The sequence below is a fragment of the Plectrocnemia conspersa genome, unplaced genomic scaffold (assembly GCF_051122295.1).
Source record: "Plectrocnemia conspersa isolate PC_06_02 unplaced genomic scaffold, ASM5112229v1 ptg000014l, whole genome shotgun sequence".
NCBI lineage: Eukaryota > Metazoa > Arthropoda > Insecta > Trichoptera > Polycentropodidae > Plectrocnemia > Plectrocnemia conspersa.
Window position 1 is genome coordinate 463338 of NW_028277178.1, and position 22489 is coordinate 485826.

At 30.5% G+C, this 22489-nt stretch overlaps 2 protein-coding genes across 2 annotated transcripts; one reads left to right on the top strand and one right to left on the bottom strand.

Moving 5' to 3' along the window:
* The first annotated feature begins 7325 nt into the window (after positions 1–7325).
* LOC148225903 (uncharacterized) lies at positions 7326–10941 on the top strand. The gene is made up of 4 exons (XM_088204044.1): positions 7326–7812; positions 10223–10340; positions 10536–10704; positions 10778–10941. Exons 1-4 carry the CDS (start codon positions 7393–7395, stop codon positions 10884–10886), a joined length of 816 nt encoding a protein of 271 aa, XP_088060170.1. The 5' UTR covers positions 7326–7392; the 3' UTR covers positions 10887–10941.
* On the bottom strand, positions 10933–15599 carry LOC148225904 (longistatin). Its single transcript, XM_088204045.1, has 5 exons — positions 15524–15599; positions 11838–12031; positions 11653–11776; positions 11487–11583; positions 10933–11210 (listed from the first exon to the last, which is right to left on the bottom strand). The coding sequence occupies exons 2-5, from the start codon at positions 12029–12031 to the stop codon at positions 11089–11091; spliced, it is 537 nt and encodes a 178-aa protein (XP_088060171.1). The 5' UTR covers positions 15524–15599; the 3' UTR covers positions 10933–11088.
* Positions 15600–22489: the final 6890 nt, after the last annotated feature.

Here is a 22489-nt window from a genome sequence, read left to right on the forward strand (position 1 = left end):
TTGTCAGAGTTTACATCATCAGAATCCTTGCTGACGCACGACCACACGCCGTGACAGCCGAAGAGCCTTCAGGTTATTTATACACAAAAAACCACGCACGGCCATAACACACTTTTATTCGGCCATGCATAAATATATGTAAAATTGTCGGAACAATATTGTTTTTGCATTATGCTTAAAATTGGATGGATCAACAGATGTCGGTGATATTGTATAATTGCTAGTTTTTATTACAACGAACTTTGCAGATTGTTTATTAAAGGAAAACCGTTAGAGACTGGACTCAATAAATACGTATCTAAGATACGGTTGCCATTATTAAAAATTGTATCAATCAAAGCCGTGTTAATAGATTTATTGCCTTATGTAATAATGATGAAGATATTTTGAGCTATCACTGTATTATTTAGCAATTAGTTTAACACAAAAAGTATAATATATATTGCTTTTAAGATTATTAAATCAATCACCTGTGTTATTTGGCGTTCTTAAACGATTTAACAGGAAAACTAAGTATGCTACAACGAAAACTGCAACTCGGTGATTTGATTAGTAGTTTTTATTTATATAAAAAACAAAGGTTAGTTACTGTGCAATAATTTTTCCTAAACATTTTGTACCATTAAAATTTTTTACCGTTTAATACCTATAATACCGAAAAATGCATGTCTGAACTTTAATTTATAAAAAAAGTCCTGGTACAGTTGTTGCCCAATCCATGTATTATAGATGACGTGGTTTATAAATCAGTTGCAAGCAAATTTTTAAAGCTTTTTCATTTTGCTAATTTAACTCCCGAACAAAAAATTGTTTCCTTGTTATGTAATAATTTTTGAAAGTCAGATCTTTGGACTAAGATTTTTCAAGTATGTGTACAATGATAAATATTAAATGTTAAGAAGATACTTTGAATATTTTAATGTAGTTTTGGGTTCATATATTTGTGTAAGTCAACATTTTAAATCTTAAAATTAATATATAAAGCTTAACAATTAATCACACCAAAGATTCCTTGTGATAATATTATCAAATTATTCTTCTGATTCTGTTTATTTAGCAGATATAGCAGATTAGCCATCGACGTCACAGTGGGAACATATTTTAAGAATTCATATTTTTTAATAGGTATTTTAAAGCATTTATTATAGGTTAATATTGTTGAAGAAAGTTATTCATGGGGTGTTCAATGTTCTAGCGACCGACACTCGCTCACATCTAACCCATCCATCGATATTTTTTTAAATTTAATTGACTCTACGATTATCGCTTGCGATTAGGTTAGTTGTCAAACACGCTCGTCTGGCAAATTTTGTTTGTTAACGATGTGACTAGCTCATGTCACACTCTCACTAGTTAAAGCATACATATTATATTGAAAATACAAACAAAATGTAGCATTGTAAGCTTTAACTAACTAATTCATAGTCATGCATACTTTGTCTAGGCATTGTATACATTGTATGTTATTGTATGTCATTATATATCTATATTCAACACTTTAACCCCTTCCTAATCATGCCCGAGCTTACGCCAAAATTTGTATTTTGTTAATTCTCATATTAAAAATCAGCAAATTTCTCGTAAAAATTACCATAGCAGTTTTTTGTTAAATATTAAATTTGTACAAATGTTTTTAAATGTTTCACAACGGCTGTATGTTTTTATACCGCTGCATAGGAAAGAGTGGATCCGTGCAATAAGTTTTTGAGTCATTTTTAAAAAAGTACTGTGACCGAGAAGTGGTTAAATGTCAGGGACGCCATTCTAGCTTTTTCCAAAGGAAAGAAAAATTTAGCCAGTCAGTGATCTTTTCTCAAAAAACTCATAGTTTTTCATTAAATTACATGGATTTTTTTGGCCAAATTCAAGGATGTTCCTAAAATAAAATCGTGCCGTCGCAGTCGCAATGAAAACGCTCGCGGCTTTTTATAACAATATTACGATTTACAATAAATGATAATCGAATGAAGCTCTAAACCAAATTTTGACCAGTAGGAGAGCGCAAAAAACAATTATTCCTTCTCAGAAGTCAAAAATCCACGTCAAAAGCAATAAAATCGTGTCGGCGCCGTCGCAGTGGGAATTTTTCCAGTTTATTAAGTAGTAATTTTTCATTATTTATAATATTTTATTTCATAAAAACTCATAATATTTCATTAAATGACATTCATTTTTTGACCAAATTCTATGGTGGGGCAAATCCCTGGGCACGTCCTCTCCGTGGCGCAGTTTTAAGGTTTGCAGTCTCTTTTGTCACCAACAAGGGCTCCTCAATGGACATGTCAGAGGCTCGTAAGTGTCATTGTACTTTTGTTATATTTTACAAATATATTATAACCATTACTTTTCTGTTCATTTTGATTATCAATATATTTTTACACATTATTAATCTAGCTGGCTAATCTTTATAATGCAACTGTTAATTTCATAAAACTGTTTCAGCATACGTATTAAGCTATTCTATTTTTAACCTGGGTTTTTCATTTCCAAATTAATCGGAGACACGTGTTTGTAAAATTTAATGTTTTTTTGTATAATATCTTATTAAGTGAAACTAACATAAATTTTACGTTTTTTTTTGTCTTTCAAATGGTTCATTTAAAGAGCTTATATATTAGTCATTTTTATTGCTGAACAATCTGCATATTGTTGCCTAATTTAAGCATAACACATATTGTTGGCAATAATGTAAAAGAAAGATTAATTATGACAAACTTTGCCTATGAAATTTTTTCATTATTCTATTAAGTTTTGCTTGATATTCAAATATTGTCTATTTATTATTGATCATCTAAAATCAGACTAAAGTTGTACTTAAAGTATAGTTTAATATGACTAACATACTTTAATGAATAAGAAGCCATCCACATCCATAGAATATTAAGTAGTATAGATTCGTCGATAGTTTTCTTAAATGAATATGCTTTATAAAATAGTTGGTTTTGTTTCGACGTGTACTGACAATGAAATATATTGTGAATATACAAAATAAGTGTTCAGTATTGAATAGCCATTGCTCTTTGTAGATAAGATAAGAATTACGAGGAAAAATAAAATTATCCATAAAAACTGAGAGCAATTTTACAACAGTGTGACAATACACACTGTAATCCACTTCCGCGATAATACGCACAAAGGAATTTCTTTGCCCAACAACCTTCCGACATCTAACAATCGTAATTTGAAATTTCGACCAATTTTCGACTCGACAATTGTGTAAGCCGCGCGACGTTACGTTATCGAGTTACGAACGATGTCATCCTGTATTTTAAAAAATCTCATTTCGAAACGAAGCGATCTCGATTGGAATTTTCTCTCGAGCGACAAGGTTAGAATTCAGTTCTTCATAAACGACTATCGCTGTAATGCATCACGTTTCCTAGTTTCCTCGTCGTGACATTATTGATGTATTCGAGTCTTGTGCACAATTGACTTTCTTTCATTCGTACGATAGGAAGCGTAACGGATTATGCTATTGTTCGAAACTTCGCATTGTCCGATTGCCCATTTTGCTACTCTTGTTCCTTATAACCGTCATATCACGCCTGTTTTTAATTGATGATATAAAGAGTTTCTCCGTTTGCATCATTCGTGCGATAAGTGTGACGCAATCTCTAGATGAAAGTTCCGCAGGGCAAACAATGTTTGTTTTTGGTCGACGTTTAGCAAAAGTAAAACACTTATGACATTCATAAGGCCGTGAACAGTGAACATAATACAACACTGTTGCATTCTATCACAAATTCGTTGAGCATGCTGTCATAATGTCTCGAAATAAAGGACTTGAATACGTTTGGTACAAGTTTAATTTTAATACAATGTAAAAAACACAATGTGTATGTACTAAGGAGCGAAATGTTCGAATTGATAATGAACGAAACGATATGAAACGATAAAAAATATATTATCGACCATTTGTTATCGACTAATATCGTTTAATATTACTATAAATATTGTTTAATTTTGTACAACTTCAAAAATTAACGATAAACTTTTTAGCTTTCGTCTGTAATAAAAAAAAAATTTTGCTCACAAAATTTTATTAAATTATTATTATAACAAAATTATCTGAAATTACCATTTATAAATTAAAATTACCAGAACATTAAATAATGAAAATATTACTTTAAAGCCAAAACATCAAAAATATTAAAATTTTCAAGAATTCACCTTATTTTAATCACTTATTAAGATGCATTGAAGCATTCACAGCAAGATAAGTCTTTAATCAGTTTCTGTATCTGCCTCTGATGCTGTGAAACTTGCACTGATATTCTCTGAAGGACCAATGCTAACAACATCATCTTTGAGGCTGAATTTGGAACATACACAATTCTTTGTTATTTTTTTTTTTAAGTTTTCGGTAACTGTCTTTGAGCTTTTCTTGGAGTCACGTTCACAGTGTTGCCGGAGTCCTTACTTGCTGCACTGGATGCAGAACCAGCACGACTTCTTGGAGTTAAAAATGATGGTCCACTCTCCTCATCATCCCTCTCTCCGACAGGTAATTCTTCAACAATAGGAATTCCAATGTTGTATTTAATGATACGGACTCTACTGTGATTCAGTTGTATGTAGAGGATCTTCTCAACATTTGACGGGTCAAACCTTATACTCTGAGATGTTACAAGGTTTCTTCTAGCAGGAAAAACCCGTTCACTTTTCTGGCCATTTTCTGGCTTCAGCCGTAAGATCCCGTTGTAGTCTTTCCACCAGGTCAATACATCAATTTTATATGGTCCGGGATAAACCTTGAAGGAGTCCCACTACTTTTTCACTGCCGATTTTGTCCGATTTAGAGTCTCATGCTGAGCTTTTTCAGCCACCAACTGATGAAATCCATGTCGCCGAGGGCATGAGTTGATGCCAGTCCGATATGCTGCCTTTTCGGAGTTTCCTGATCAAACTCTTGAGGCGATGGATGTGAGTCAAGAAATTTTCTTAGAGTGGGCTCTTCCTTGTTGAACTGAGTAAGAGGTAATCCCTTATAATACGGGTGAAGTTGATTGGCCATACGTACATGGTGCTTTCAGTACTAGGTTTCGGCAAAACTCGTTCCATTTGTCTCTGAGATTCAGTGATGAATTCTTTCGTGAGTTGTTGTGTCAGCAGCGAGCACTTTTCCAAGATAAGAGAAATGGGAATATTTTTTGAGCGGTGAGTGAATCATCAGCAGAAAGTCCTTCACTCAGATCTTTAACTTTTTCCTAGTACCAGGACTAGTTCGGCCATAAACGTGAAGTCAAAGGGCGCATAATTTCGTGCGCCATTGGTTACTTTCCCGCCAAATATCGCTTAAACAAACGATAATATCGTTCATTATCGATCACTATCGTTTAAGATCGATAATCTAAAAATTCATTATCGAAAATTATCGTTCATTATCGATCATTATCTATCATTATCGTTACTCAATCGATACGAAACGGAAACTTCGATCCTTAGTATGTACATTTTTTATAAAAAATTGATTCTCATTTACTGACAATTAGATATGTATAAAAAAATATTTAAATAGCTCAAGTTTTATTGAAATCGCTTACATAATTTTTGCTGTAAAAAATTATATCGCGCGTGCTGAGGTGTAAGCCGGTGCATTGTGTTGAAGCAGTACGAAATGTGTTGATAGAGTAATTTTCATGAATATCTTTGGTCCGTTATTTGTTCTCAATCAACCAGACACAATAAATAAAAATAAGTTTATATAATAAACATAATAATGATATGTATCATAAATCTATATTTTATTACCCATGGAAAAGTTGAAATCATATAATTTAACTAGCACTTTTCAGATAAATTATATTTTCATTTATAAACATATATATCTACCGGTGAAAATTTATTCCGATATGATTTGACTGAAATTACATATTTTAAAAAATATTTTCGCTATAGATTCGAAACTGTTTTTTATTTAGGTTTTTTTTAAGGGTAACCCAAAATTTTTTGGTTTTAAATCAGGGACGTTATTTCAGATTTTTCAGGGGGGGGGGCAAATGTTGGCCAGTTAGTGATCGCTTTTTTAATATTTCGATTACATCAAGATTCGTAGTATTTCATTAATAAAAAAACATGCATTTTTCTGACAAATGCCCAAATGACGACCCTGATATTAACTAGAAATATAACAATGATAAGCATTCACTAGTTATTCTAAAATACTATGATATATCGAATACTTCATTCTTCAATTTAACAATAATATTAATGATATTTATATTTTACCATTTCTTTCTAAATACATAAAATCCTTTATAAAACCTACACAGCTGTTATTAAAACAGAGTCGAATTAGTGACATACATTTTAATATTAGAATAATTTATATTTAGTAGCACTGTCATTATACAATAGTGAGTCAAATGAAAACCTATAAAGAGTCTAAAGTTTGATCAAAATTTAATATTAATATATTTGTAAATTAGCAGCAGTATTAAATAAAATTGTGTTATTTTTAAAAAACTTTGAAATAAGAAATTATTTCTTTAACTTTTGAGCAAAATACTATTGACTAATGTCCACTCAGCACTTATCACGAACTCTTATCTTGTTAAAGAGACAAAAGCCAGCAAAAAATTACAACAAAGAATTGGTACCTGGAATATATTATAAAAATGTATAATTGACGAATGTACAATAAATTACGCAGATGAAGACAGTAATTGTTCTCTTATATAAATAGTGTTTTGATCAATATAAATTGTAAACATCACTAAGATTGTCAGGACAACATTCAAGAAGGTTTGGATATTCATAGAAAATACTAAAAAAAGGCGATTCATCGTCTAAAGACCTTCAGATGGAAGTGAAGTTGAGAATGAAGAAAGATGGATAATTAATATTTGTTATCCAAAGCAAGATATAGGAAAAAATAACATTTTGTCTGAAGAACGATTGTCAACTCCCGATAATATATAAGGCACTAGAAGAAGAATAAGTTAAATTGTTCTAAAACGTTCCGCTACAAGTCAATACAATAGTAATGATATCAAATAGCTGTATGTTTATATATAGAAATCTACCCAACTCTTATATAATTTGCGATACACTGTTCCAGTTGAATATTTTAAACGACACACGATTCACAAATTGAGCTTCCTACTTTTACCTCTCTCGAACAATAGTGCGTACTGTGACAATATCGAACGTGCATCGCCTCTCGTGACATTTTACGCTTAGCTGATTTCGATTGTTTCAAGAAGATATAAGTAAAACGGCACAGGTACTCCGCTGCCATTCCTTATCGACGATTCGTAGAATATCTACCTGTCTTTATCAAACCCCACTAAAAGCATCCATAACGTTATTTTTGAAAAAAAATATGCTTTTATAAGCTCGAGACGCAGAAAGACCAGTCTCAGATCGAGCGCCGAGCTGCTAACAAGCGAGATGAATTCCTTAGTCGTTGTGGTGTTTTGCGTATTCGGAGGAGTCCTCGGGATGTCTCAGCATCCCGGCGCTTATTCTTCTCCCCATTACGCTAAAAAGAATAGTTATACGAGACCCTACGATCAGCCCAGTCCCTACAGCGTTCCGGAGTATCAAGTGTCCAAGCATCAAGAGTTGGAGCTTCCTCAGCCACAGCCTCAGGCGGAGGACGTCGATAGGTATCAGAATTTGGACGGAGGGAAACTGGAGGTCTACGCGGAAGGTAACGAAACCCATTCCGGTCGGTCTTCCGGGATCATGGCTAGCGTCAGTAGCTTCCTGAAAGGAAGGGGAGGTCAGATGCTGGCGGATATTGCCAGGGAAGTGATAGCCAGGTCCACGGGCGCCACAAGTCAGGTGGGTGGGGAATGTATTGCACAGGTTTGCACATCTCTCTACTCCTCTTTATTAATTTTCATTAACATAGTTTCTTGTAAAAAATGCACATAATACCTAATTAACCCCACTTAATTAAATTTATGATTTCACTTAATCCTAAGACTTTGGCAAATACAAATCATTAATTTCACAAAGTATGTAAATTGTGTTCGTGTAATTTTTGTGTGGTTAATTATACTCGGGCTACTTTTAAATGAGCTATATTGTTGTCCAGAATTTAAATATTGAATTTTTATTTATAAAAATTTGGACAATTAACTTTTAACAGAAATTAAGAATATTTTTTAATTTGTATTAATTTTTCTTCTGTTCTAATTCTTTACTTTTCTCTTTAAATTTATCTGTAAAAAATAATATTTCTGCAAATTTGTGCTTATTTTTCTTCTAATTGTAAAACTATTATTATATACAATAATTTCTTATAGATTGAATATTAATTTAGAATACGAATTTGAATAAACATTATTGTGTATAATATTTGTAATGAATTTTTTTCTTAAATATATCATATTTTTCTATATAGTTTCTACACTATTTAGGGCTTTTTTTCATAATATAATTAGAATTTATTTTTAATTTTTAAATATATATTTTAGACATTTATTAAATAATAATTTTTATTTTTTATATTAAACATTATTAATGTAAAAATTTTTTTTTAATTTTGCATTTGGATACAAAAATATATATTGTATAAAGATATATTTTTTAAATAAAAAAAGAGTAATTTTACTGAAATTTTAAAATACAACATATAAAAAATTGTATTTCAAAACCAACACTTAATAATATATTAGTAAATCCTTTTTTTATTAATAAAAATATCTCTTAAAAAAGTAAAATAAATCAAGTTCTTAAAAATTGTTTTCCTAAATTTTATTTACATTTGAAATAAATTGTGTTTTAACTGTTTCTATTACAAAATATAAAAATATTAATCTTTTTTGATGTATTTTTATAAATAAAAATAGTAAATGACAAAATTTTAGAATTATAAATATTAAAAAATCAAATTATATGTATTTTGAAACCAAAACTTAAAAATCTCTAAAATAAATGCATTTAAGATTCTAAAAACAGGCAAATTTAAGAAAAACGTTTTTTAAAACCAAAATCTAAAAATATATAAGTAAACCCCGTTTTAATTCATTTAATGCTTAAATTTAATGAAAAATACTTTTTAAAAAGTAAAATAAATTAAGTTCCTTAAAAAAATATTTTTTCAAATGCTAATTACATTTGTAATAAATTGTGTTCTAACCGTTTTTATTACAAAATAGAAAAATACTAATTTTTTATGTATTTTTGGAAATACAAATTTTAGGACTATAAATTTAAAAAAAATAGTTTTTCAAACATATATGTATTTTTAAGCATTAATTTAAAAAAACATAACGTTTTTTTTAATTATAAATATCAATATATTTTTTTAAATAAAAAAAAATCCTAAAATTGTATTTTGCCACAATTTTAGAAATTATACATATAAAAAAGTGAATTTCAAATTACATACACTTAAAACTAAAATTATATTATTTTAAAATTCAGTCCATTTTAAAATTTTTAGTTCCTGATGGTTGGTCAAATTTTCAACTAAAAAAATTAAATAAATAAACAAGATATATTCTATGACATTAGCTTTGAAATCTATAAAATACTGCATTTTAAATCTGAAAATTAAATAAAAAATAAAATAACATACCAATTTCTTGATAAAGTGATAAAACGATTTCTTAAATTTCAGCTTTTTAATAAAATATATTTTAGTTACTTATTTGTAATTTACTTTGCGTTGAAAATGTTAATTAAAAAGCTTTGATTTTCTATCATGCTATAGAATATTAAAATCGAATCACCAAAATGCAATTTATTTATATGTAACATATTTTTCAAATAATTTATACATATATATATGTACATAAAAAGCAATTATAGAAATTCTCAAACATTCCCTAAATATATAAATATAAAAAAATCGCAATTGTATTTTAAGATTAAAAATATTGTTTTTAATAAATTTTAGAATCATTGTCTTGTTATAGTTAAATATTCAAAACAAAACTTTGCTTTAAAGTGCATAAGTTTGACCTTGAAATTAATAAAAGGTATGATTTCGTTTGTTTCGAACACATGTTCATCAAAATTATATTTGTTCTTAAAGGTTTAAATAAATAACTTACAGTCCATTAATTATGTACTCGATTTTTTTCTTCGGCAATAACGTCGAATTCGACCAGATATAGAATCGATATGTTGGATTTCGGCAACCATAGGGTTAAATTAATTATACTAACAAAGTGACTAATATCTATTGGTAATGGGCATCTGCACTTATCACAAAATCATAAATAAAAATCTCAAGACCTCTTTATGAAACAATTATATTCCGCAGGTCTTGAGTCTAAATCTGACCAACTTGGTTATCCTGGTCGTGTTGAAAGCCCTAATCCTCGCCGCTGGAATGTTCGGATCTGGAGCGTGGCATCACAACTACGCCAGGAGCTTAAACGGTAATTGATTGGTCGCAAATCCGACCGCAGCATCTGCAGCAAGGTGTGAAAGCGGAAGGGTTATAATCCTGAAATGACCACTGGTCACTCGGAAGTGCATCTGTCCAGTCATTTTAAGCCAATTATAGTCGACAAGATTAGTCTATAAACGGACAGCTGAGCGTTTTGTTTGATGAAGCACCTTTGTGTTTGCAGACGATAACTCAATATGGATAGAAGAGAAAGAGTTGGAGATGTGGCTGAGCTATTTGGAGGGCGGGGATTACACGTGCTTGACCAGCGCTGCTTGCAGAATGCCAAAAATAGCCAGGAAGTACACGAGCGGAGCTGATCTTTTGTTGAATGGGTCTAAAATGTTCTCTGGGTAAAAATATAAAAATATATAGTCGGTTCTTTGGTTTTTAATGGATTTTAATGCATTGTTCGTCTTGTTTCAGAATCATCCCTTATGACAGAAAATATGAGAATATATTAGAAAAGGTGAAAGAGGCAGCTAAATGGGGAGAGTCGGGATTGGATTGTGAAGTCAAATATAAAAAATGTTAAATAGTTAGTTTTTGTAATAATAATAATATTTTTAGAGGCTGATAGTCATAATGAATAATAAAACTTCTGTTATAATAATATGTCAAATATATTTAAAAAATAATAAAATATATGAAAAATTTTTCTTTTTATTTTAATATCTAAAATATGTTCGTTTGGTAGCATTTTTAGATTGCGTAATCACATTTTTTTATTATTTTCTCTACGCTCTTTTAGATCCTATTGTTTTAGACTTCTCGTCGAATTTTCCCATCGCGAATTCTGGATAACTGATGAAACCGTCTTTGTCTATATCGTCTTCTTCCAATACTTTGTCTATAAGTTCTAAAAAAATAAATAAGTTAACATACAACAACAATTAAAAATAGTTTTAACTATTTAAGGATAGTCATTAAATATTAAATTTAAGAAAATAAGCTGTTTTAAATAACTCATAATTATTTAAAAATTATATAGCAATTTTTTTTATAAATATTTAAAACACAATTAATCTGAAATATTTTTTTATAATTTTTTTTATAATAATCAATCGATTTAAATATGAATTATTAACAAATTAATAAATTAATCTTAAAGCCTCAAAACATAAATTTTACGTACGAATATATCTCGCCATTTCTTCTTCCGTTGGTTGTGCGTGATTATTTTCTGATTCTTCACCATCATCATGTTCATGATCTATTGTATGAAAAATAGCCTAAAAGAATAATAAAAAAAAAACATTAAATTAAGCAATAAAATATAATACAAAACCTCGAACCATTACCTTCAACATTTCTAATCCGTCCAACAACGTATTTTTATCAAAATCGTGCAATTTGAAATAGTGAAACTCTAATTCTTCATCCGACATAGCATCTAAAGGTATGCCTATATCTTCTTGTATATGCCTGCAAAGTTATATTTAAATATAGATTATTTTTAAATATTTAATTAAAGTATGTGACATACGCTACGTCTCTCAATAGTTCTTTGTCTTGAGTCAACTTGTCCAAGGTCTGCGAAGGGCGATAGTGCTTCGGATGCATCGTTCCAGGAGGCAACGGAGACTCTCTGGGATGATGAGGTCCTCTTCGAACTTCTGTCCCGAATCCCAACCCTACCCCCAGAACGAGGGTCCATCCCAGCGAGAGTAACAACTCCATCTAAAACAGTGGCGTAAATAGTAAAATTACAAATTACTTTTAAAACTGTAGAAATATTATAAAATACCAGACTTGCTAATATATTTTTTTGTCATCGTAGATTTAAAATAACTTGCAAAGAGGATAGTGATTGTTAACATCAGGGATTGGCTTTCCGATTTTTAAATTAAATAATACAAATATAGATATAAAATAACTATATGTTTTGGAAAAATTATGTTTCATTTTTGATTTATTTTAAATTTTGATGTCAGAGAAATTTGGATACTGTCTTCGGGATCAAATCGATTTCTTTTATTTTTTTTATATTCATAAGAGTAAAACACCTTTGTGCGCAAAGGTAGGTTGTTACAAAAAGCAACAACTTTTTAACTGCCTATTGAAAGCCTTTGCAGTTTTTGTTTTGACGTACAAAAATATGACAGATCTGTTTTTTTAACAAATTCAATCCGTGCTTCATTATCGGATCGAAGTTCAAGAAGCGCCTCTAATTCTTGGGTCTCTTCTGGTAAATCAGTAACTTCCACTTTAAATGGATCTACAATCCAACCGACAGTATATGAATCAAGATATGTAAAGTAATCAGAGAACCTTTCTTTGAGTTTAATAAGATGCCATATAACTTGTGTCCTTGATAACGGCTAAACTAATATTTTCACAATCTCATAAAAATATAGATAACTATAAAAAACAGCTATCTTCTTTTGCTCTGCTTTCTGTAAAAGCGACCACACGCAGGCAGTGACGTAGCTATGGGGGGGGGGGGCGGAGGGGGTGAGCCGCCCCGGGCGGCACTTGCTTGGGGGTGGCTTATTCGCGATGGGATCGTCTAGTGTGGTTCTTAATGCACTAAAATATATATAAATCCACGAATAACAAGAGCTTAATATATTAACCAATTTATTATTTTAAGAAATGCTGATTTTATAATCTTGCAAAAAATGTATTGGGGGGGGGGGCAATTTTAAGGATCGATCTGGGCGGTACATACCCTAGCAACGCCATTGCACGCAGGTGACCAAAATGATTATCCAAAATGGGTTTGGATTTGTACAGCAAATGCACGTTTTAGAACAGCAGGAAAAATTGCTTTAAATTTAATTTAAATGATATTTGTATATAATTTTCTTTAATAAAAAGCTTGAAAAGAAGTGAGTTCCGGCACCTTTTTGTTTAAAAAAAGTCCTGTTTAAACCACTTTTATTATTTTTTACATGTTTTCATAAACTATAATGGGCTACATTAGGCATTTGGAAAATCTGATTTGTAATATTATTTTTAATATTGCCTTAAGAAAACGCTCACATAGCGATATATATATATATATATATATATATATATATATATATATATATATATATATATATATATATATATATATATATATATATATATATACATATATAGTTTAAATTTCAGTAACTACGCCACTGGAATGAAACAAGTGTGACATGTGGACAAACGAACCCCTAGCCGAGTATTATATGACCCCCTTTTACATGTAAAATGAATATAATTTACATTGATATTACACTACATACTATACAATTTCAGATTACTATCAATTTTGAAATAAAAAAATGTTCGAGGAACATTTGGAAACCGCTGATTAATTCGCGTCAATGAATCGCGACCATAATTGCCCGATACTCCCCAATAGTGGCGATTGTTCCTCATATGGTAGTATAATATCCCTCAAGGGGTCGAAAGCAAAGGGACTATATGTACTATAGGGCTAATCTTTCTAATCTAAAATCACTTTTGGTGTCGAATAAAAGGATTAACAACGGTACACAATGGAGTAAATGGAATCCATTAATAAATGTATGTATATGTACAATATATGTACATATAGCTCCCACATGTAGTATAATACATACATAGGCTTATTATAGATGTATATAGATCAAATCTCATATTTATTTTCTTATAAATATCTCTGTATATTTGGTTCTTTTTTATTTTATTTTGTATATGGAAATACATAAACATAATAAATCAGTTAATTATTAATTGGAATTACAGAGAAAAAAGTACTATTTAGACTTTGAAGCAAAAAATTAAGCTTAAACTCATCAAGGAAATGAAACAATGTATCTTAATAACAATTAAAGCAACTATAAAAAAACATTATACAGTAAAATAAAAATAGTTTTGTAAAACAATTTAAAAAATACAAATGTTGTTATAGTAACTCTTTTTTTTACATCATATTTAGCTTCACTGAGCTTTTTTATATGTAAATATAATATATACAAGTGCGACGACATAATGATCGAGTATTTTATGGAGTGCGGAATAAATCATCGAACAGGTTGGCGAAAAATTCGGGGGTGAATCTATTGGGGTCTCTGCGGGATCAGGTAGGCGTGAGTAAGTCGATACCCCCGGGGGGATTATTCGCCCCCCGCGACTTTTCGCCCTGGGCAATCGTCTCTCAGTGGGGCGCCAGAGAACAAATGTCCTCGCTAAATTGATTCACAGTACAAGTACTTTTAAATTCAACATAAGTTCTGTCAAAAATGCATCATGAGTAATGTCTATTTTGTCAAAGGCTCGATATTCAATACCCAAATCCATAATTTTAAGATAAGATACTTAATTATACTAAATTGCGTTTTATTGACTCGTCAACCTAACAAGCAAATTTCAACGCGAAAAAAGTACAGGATTATCAATGCTAGATATAGAAAAGTATTCGACACTATTTATCACAACGGCTAGACCATTAAATAATCTAAATATAAGGCCCTTGATTATCTTATACATATAATACGCTCATACCTCAAAGGTTAAAGCTATGTTGTTTCTATAAATAGTATAATAAACTCTTAATTCCAAACAAAAATTCATCTGGAGCTGCGCAGGGCAGTTTGCTCGGGCCGTTCCTCTTTATTTTATTGTACTAATGACTATGTTGTGTTATACACAATAAAATAAGTATCAAAAATAAATATGTCGAGACCGGTAGGTCTGGCGTATTTGGTATTAAATCTTACCATGAAAATAACCGATTGTGCATGCAGATTTTTTTTATAAGTACTCTTTGCCGAGCACCGGTGTACACCATGACACAATAGCATACTTGTATATGGGGCACCGGTGATCAACATGACATGACAGTCAACATATTAATTGACACCCGCGCGGTTTGTTATGCAGTCATTTTTGTAAATTCTTAATACTGTACCAAGCGGAATATTTTTTTATTTATTTTTAAATAAATAATATTTTAAAATAGCTGCTTATACTTCAACCATCCGATCCGAGAGTTCAACTCATGTTCAAAAGATGTATATCAGTATGTATTTTTCAAAATTTCAGATAGCGTGCATAATATTAGATTACAAACTTTTTAATCATACACCACCAAATTGAGGTTATATACTACTTCAAATCCTAATACAATGAAATGATAAAGGACAAATGTTTCATAATAGATTGACATTGCTATTTAAAATAGGTTATTTGTACTATAAAGCATACACCAACCTGTAACACTACTTAGAAGAGATTTGTGTATAGTAAAGCGACTCTAATTCGCGTCGCTCGATTTTGACAGTTGCCACCAAAACATCCCCGTAGTTTGGGATAAAATCAATATTTGCAAACATCCCTTGAATTATTACGGGAAATCAAGGAATAATGAGTCTTAAGTGACGTACGCATTGGTGCGATAATCATATTTTTCGACGCGTCGGTAAAGCAGGCGACTGTTGGTTCATATATAAGTTTTCCGCTTACATTGAGTGGTGCTCGCCATTTTGGTCTATATTGCCGATGCGATAGAGCTCAAAATGGCGGTTGTGAGAGTTAACGCCATCTGTGAACATTTTCCGGAAGTGGATAGAGAAATGCTACATTTTCCCAATAGGTTTCGCTCATATCGCGCAGATTTTACTTTTTCGTTTGTTTAATTAAATTAGTCGTCAATTACAATGATATTTTAAAATCAAAAATTTATTTTATTAAACACAATATGCATATTTGTATATGCTTTTGTTTTTATTATAAGTTTATATGAAATTAGTTTTAAGGTTTGAAAAACAAATGACGTTAATATTTGATTGTCAAAAACGTGTATTTTACAAATAAAAATATAATATTTAGTGAATAAAATGTAATTTATTTCGCAAGTAAAAAAATCAAATTTATTTTCCTAACATTAATTGCGCGTGCGAATTGGTAGACCAATGACAGCTTTGATTAATAGCTTAATTTAAAAAAATACATTATTGGCCTCAACACATTGATTTATAACCAGTATTTATTTAAAATATATCGGACAAATTTAATGGAATACCTTTGTTAGAATTATTACACGTTTGTCTGCCAATTTTATGTTTTATTTTCTGAGATGATATTGCGCATGCGTGGTAATAATATTAAGTGATACAATCGGTCTTAATACCATATTTTTTAAACATAAATAAATAGAAAAGATAAAATTATTAAGAACCCTTTAGTCATGAGAAATTATTTAAGAAATCTAATCCCATTTCCCCAAGCACAATGATGTACATTTTTAGGTCGAAAAAAAAACAATGTTTAAAACACTGTAAGAGTTAAATAAAATTGTAAATTACTTGAGGAGCCCATACAAACTTAATTTAAATAGTAGGTGTATTTTTAATAAGGCTACTCATTTTTAAATCACAAGAGTTTGATACTAAGGTCGTCTAAAGGATCGGTTTGAACTCTTGAAATTGGCGGCTTTCTCAGACTTTTAATGCTTTTAATTTAGCTTAGTTGAAAGCGAACTGGTTAAGTAGTGAACGTGATTAAATACGAAAATAGCTTATATATCATTTAAGAAATAGCCGAACCAGATATTTTGTCTAAAACATTATTAGGTTATCAGACCTTTTGGTGTGTGTAGCAGTAGCTTTTAAATTGTGTATATTTGACAACGTAACTGACTCTTTTTTTGGTAAAGTAAGTTTTAACGGTTTATTGATGGACATTCACGCGGATATGCGTAACTACTGTTTTGTGTGTTACGCCGACAAAACTTCGAGTCTTAATAAAATCGAAAGACACAAATGTAATAATTTTATGACAGAATTAACTAATCGTTCGGAACGATTATGACTCGTCCTGACATATTTTGTATGTAGTTACGCTTCCAATCCTATAAATCATCTGACCAATATGGATAATTGGGTACGGAACCAGACTCCTTGTTATTGTTTAATTCATATCGTATTAGACACTGGCGTGTATAACGGTAGATTTTAAATCGGTACAATTCGAATCGTCACCAATCTATGAAATGCATATTTGGGTTTGGTTGAACTATTAATAGTAGCAAAAAATGTTTTTAAGATACCTGTTTATGTAGGAACATAAAAATTATCTATATTTATTTCATATAAAATTCTACAATATGTACTGGGATATGATTCTCTTGAGTCGCGTCGACGAGTGTACTTAGGGAAACACTTTTTTAAGTTGTTGGTAGGGAATATTCATAACCCAGTATGTCAGAGTATTGAAAGATTATTAGAAAAGTTTTTGTAATTTTTCGGATTTTGAGACTGAAGCGTTTGACTTTGCAGCTAGAAAAAGACGCCGGAATTCTGGTAACTATTTATTCAGTTATAATGCATATAACGAAACGAAATATTAAAGAGTTGTAAATTATTTGTTCCGAGCGCTCCCTTTGAGGTCTTTCATTGCTCATAATGCGTCTCTGTGAAGTTCTTAGAGCGTCTAGAACGTCTCTATCCTTGAGTCTGAACATATGTACCGTTGATTTAGAACGTCTCCAGCGTATCATAACAATGCAGATATCAGTTTATTAATTGTTGCGCTTGTATATTCGACCAATGAAATGTCCATGCATTTAAAGAGTGAAAGTTGCTAGATGATTACATTGCGAAGGTCAAATAATACATAGGGGTTTCTCTTGCCGATGGTGTGTAAATATACCATAATGCATAAAATGATATGAATTCTCTGTATTTACGAGAGTAATAATGATATGGTAAATGAACGTGCTATGATACATTGTTAATGTATTTTTTTATGGCAAAAAAGATTGATTTTCATATGGGTTTCGAACTCAGGTCTTTTACGGATTAGTCAACTTAATCGCAACGATTACATGTGGTCCCGACAAAATATTTTTTTTTTGTAATTAACAGTGTCACAAATATGAACCTTGGGGCAACTAACGTATAATATTCGCAATGAAATCTTATATCATTTCTGTATTACGACATTCTAATTGTCGGCACCATTTTTTTTTAATATTTAAGAAGCACCTGAAATTATACAACGATAAAATATAACAGAAAAACTAATCACGGACATACAAAGAGTGACTAAGATTCACATAAAATAATGAGTGGACTTCGTACCTAACAAAGGATATTTTGAATTCGGTTCGAAATTGTAGTCGTCCTTTGTAATCGAGTGCGAAAACGGCACGCGAATTATGCAAATGGCGGCCATCGATATTTATTTAGTCTACTTTTCGTCCACCCTGTGTACTGTGTTTTGTGAACGGCATATAATTGCTATGTATCTGCGCGGGCGTCTTGCGCCGCCAGAGAGAGACGGCACGAAACGAAAGGCAAACTGTGAGAAGAGGACGAAAACAGGCCGCGCGTGTGTGTGTTTTGGATGATCAATAAAACATTCGTTGTGCGAGACGTCCCGCTATAACTATACTGCGGCTACGTCGCTGCCAATGGAAATGGAACACTTCTCTGTGCTCTCGTCATACACTGTGTTATATATTATCTGCACGAGACGGATTTGCTACGCCGTAGCGGCGTAGCGCCCCTACGAAGCTACGATGACAATGATATAATATTTTATTAAAAATTATCAATAAATATAATATAAAATAATTGTCATAATATAAAATAAAAGCGCGCGTATAAATGTATAGGATGACATTTAAATATACGTATGTAAAATTCCCTATATTTTGTTTGTTAATAAATAATGACGCATATTTGCATCATCGGCCATTAACGTCATTTGTTTTATAAAATGTAAAATGTCGTGTAAATAGTGTAAAATTAGATGGTTAGTAAGATTTTAACCAAATGGTATTTGAAGGCCTGTATTTATTTGATCTGTAATTTAATTAAAATTCAATATTTTTAATATATGGTCATTTTACTAAATATTTTATTTTATTTTTATTTTACAAATATAGCTATTATGATTTGACAGGTTTCCTTAGTTAGTCACTATGAGCATTATACAAACAATGATTATACAATTTAACATATAAAAAGTAAAATAAAAGAAACATCTACGTATTTTTTTCATCGCTATTGCCGAAAACAACCTTATATTTGGCAAGCTCATTCATAAGATGGATCGCTCGTGCAAAAGGAGCATTCTCAAGCGCTGGCATCCTGGCCGCAAAGAACAAGAATAAGGGACACGATCGCGAACACTCGCAGCCGATGGGTTATCTACACTATCCTTCAGCAACTTTAAAAGTGCCTCGTTGAGTAGGTGCTACGAAAAAGTACTAAAATACAAATAAGAATCCAACCATATTTCATATTGTTTAATACCAATTATCTTTCCAACTTAAAAAATAAATTAAACCAGATCCTTAAATATTTACAGACTATGAAATATAAATACTGACTATTTGACATCTAACCATTTAGTTACTGACATCTTAATTTTTAAATGCATTGTATTTTAATTTTACTTTGCTGTTCCATTTTATGTCAGTCAACAAAATATTTTTATAATCTATGTATCCAAAATTAAATCAGTAATATTTATAAGAGATACTATTTTTTAAATAAATCATTATATTATCCTTTATATTTAAATGTCAATATTATTTTAGTGAAACATCCAATATAAATAATAATTGGTCAGTATTTTATTTAAAAATGATTATTATTATTTTAGTTAAAAGAGCCATTTTAAATAACAATTGTTCAGTAGATATATATTTGACGTAAGTATTTTTTAAGCCATTTTGATAAAGGGAATATATAATCGCACTTTAGTTTTTTTTAATATACGTTGATTTTAATAATATAAATAATTTTACAAATTTACCAATTAAATATGTATATACTATACATGTTACTGATTTATAACTATTTTCATGCGTACAGTTATTAGCTATAATTTGATATAAAAAATATGAAACTTTGGTGGTTATAATTTAAGAAAAAATAGAAATCTAAAAAAGAAAAACAGAGGGGAAAAAACAATAAATTAAGTGCACTTTTTATATAAAATACTTTTACAATAAAGAAAATTTCCACTTTAAATTTCGGATCGTTTCCTTAAAACTTACATAAGTGACAAAAAAATGTAAAAAAATATTTTTTACAATATTTTTTTACTATAACTACAAATTTTTATTTTTCTCTGAATATTTCTATAAAAATAAATACACAGTTGATAACTGCCTATATCACTACATATACAATGAGTAATCTTATCGTAGTGGAATATGTAAAAGAAAATTAAAATATGTACCAGTCTATGCGCATTATCATAAATTTATAATGTACATATAACACAAAAAATCTACAGCTACTTCAAAATGATTAAAAAATATATTATATATTCGTTTATAATGGCATTTAAAAGTAGCCTATTTTGTTGAAAGTCCAACAAACCAACCGATTTTCCCATTACTACCACTTTTCGCCGATCCCAGTTTTCGTCATCGTTGTCAAAACGTTTGCATTGTAGAAATTAGAGATATTCGCCGTTGTCGGTGTCAGTGTTTGTGTGTGGGTGGGTACGTGTATGTGTGCGTGTCGTAGCTACGAGAGCTACGCGGCCGTTGTCAGGGTAACCCCCGACCCCAGCCCCAACCCACGATTCCCCTTACAGGCTTTTCGCATCAGCTAGCTACAGCCGCTACGAAACAACGGCTACGACAAAAAGTTTACCTCCACAAACATACACGCATACATACAAGTATCCTATGACATGCAAATTTATTTCTCATATATTGCCTGGAAAAGTCGTTATAAACACAATAATCGACTGTTTTTATATTTATATTATTATAGCTCGATTTAATAAAAGTTTATTTATCTTGTAACAAGGATATTTACGAGAGTCGGAATGTCGTAATCCGCAAGTTTCTTGACTCAATTTTTTTTACAATAACTAAGCTTTTAATACCGATCGGTTAAACTGCAACTAGAAATAAAAGTAGCTTAGAATTAATATAATAGCTGTGACAGATTTTAATGTGTCTGTCGATGTCGCAATATTTACTCGAAATCATTGCTTGCTAGCGTTAGATTTACAAGCATTATAATTATTTAATTAAACAAATCGCTAAGAAGGTCATAAAAATAATCAATTTGCGTGCCTTGGATGTAATAAGTTAGTTTTCGTCGACGTAAACAAACAAACAATATTCCATAAACATTAACAAAGCACTCACACTAAAACCATAGACCTTCCTGGAACCAAAAAGCATCCTCGGATTACGTATTCGCCAAATATAATGATACGCCAGAGAGTCTAATAAGATATATATTAAGCAATACGACGTTTATTGCATAGGTTATAATGTTAAAGAAGTTGTAGATAACTTAAATAATAAAAAAAGTTTAACAAAAACATGGTTAAAAAGTAATGTACTCTAACTAAATGTATGCTTATTAATTATCAAGATATGCTACTTAATAATATACAAATAGTTATAGATAACTCTATTAAAAAAATAGTTTAAAATACAAAGGAATAATTGTGGACAAAAAAATAAAATTTGAGGAACATTATAATTACATAATAAAAAAGAGGTATATTATTTAGGATGAGAAATATGTTGAGTATAAATACAAAATTAATAATCTACAATAGTATTATACTGCCGCATTTTAATGTGCAACAATATTATATCTGCTTAATAAATTAGACAATACGATGTAATAAAAGATTTCCGATTGAGGGGATATTGAATTTCAGTATTTATATTTAAGTTAAAAAATAAGATGTTACCAGAGTATTATAATAAGAAATAAAGATGTATTGTACATAGATTTAATATTAGAAATAGAGATAATTTAGGGTTAAATAAGTATAAGAAAACGAGTACGGTCAGGGGAATATTGTACGGAGGTGTGAATTTGTTTAATGATATTCCTAGGACAATCCGCAAAAATAAAAATACAGCGGGTTTCCTCAATGGAATAAAAAAAACACCTTTGTGCATTAAGAAATAAATTATAATATTTAGATTTTCTTATATTCTGGTAATTTTTATATTATGTTTATATGTATATATTTAATTCAGAACATCTCTGCTACTTTCGCGACTTTATATAGAATTACCAGGTTGCTCTTAAGTTCAGTCTAATAGGTATCAAGCAGAATCGACTATGACAATCCTTAGAAGAACAAGGATAACAAACGCTTTACATTTCCACCGTCTGATCTGGTCCTGCTGAGCAGTAAACTGAATCCCAAAAGTGCAATTCGTCCTTCGATACGACT

Coding starts and splice junctions, on each gene's coding strand:
- LOC148225904 (XM_088204045.1), bottom strand. CDS start 12,031: ATGGAGTTGTTACTCTCGCTGGGATGGACCCTCGTTCTGGGGGTAGGG. Junction 11,777..11,837: donor GAACTATTGAGAGACGTAGC/GTATGTCACATA, acceptor ATAACTTTGCAG/GCATATACAAGAAGATATAG. Junction 11,584..11,652: donor ACGGATTAGAAATGTTGAAG/GTAATGGTTCGA, acceptor TTATTCTTTTAG/GCTATTTTTCATACAATAGA.
- LOC148225903 (XM_088204044.1), top strand. CDS start 7,393: ATGAATTCCTTAGTCGTTGTGGTGTTTTGCGTATTCGGAGGAGTCCTC. Junction 7,813..10,222: donor GTGGGGAATGTATTGCACAG/GTTTGCACATCT, acceptor TATATTCCGCAG/GTCTTGAGTCTAAATCTGAC. Junction 10,341..10,535: donor CTACGCCAGGAGCTTAAACG/GTAATTGATTGG, acceptor TTGTGTTTGCAG/ACGATAACTCAATATGGATA.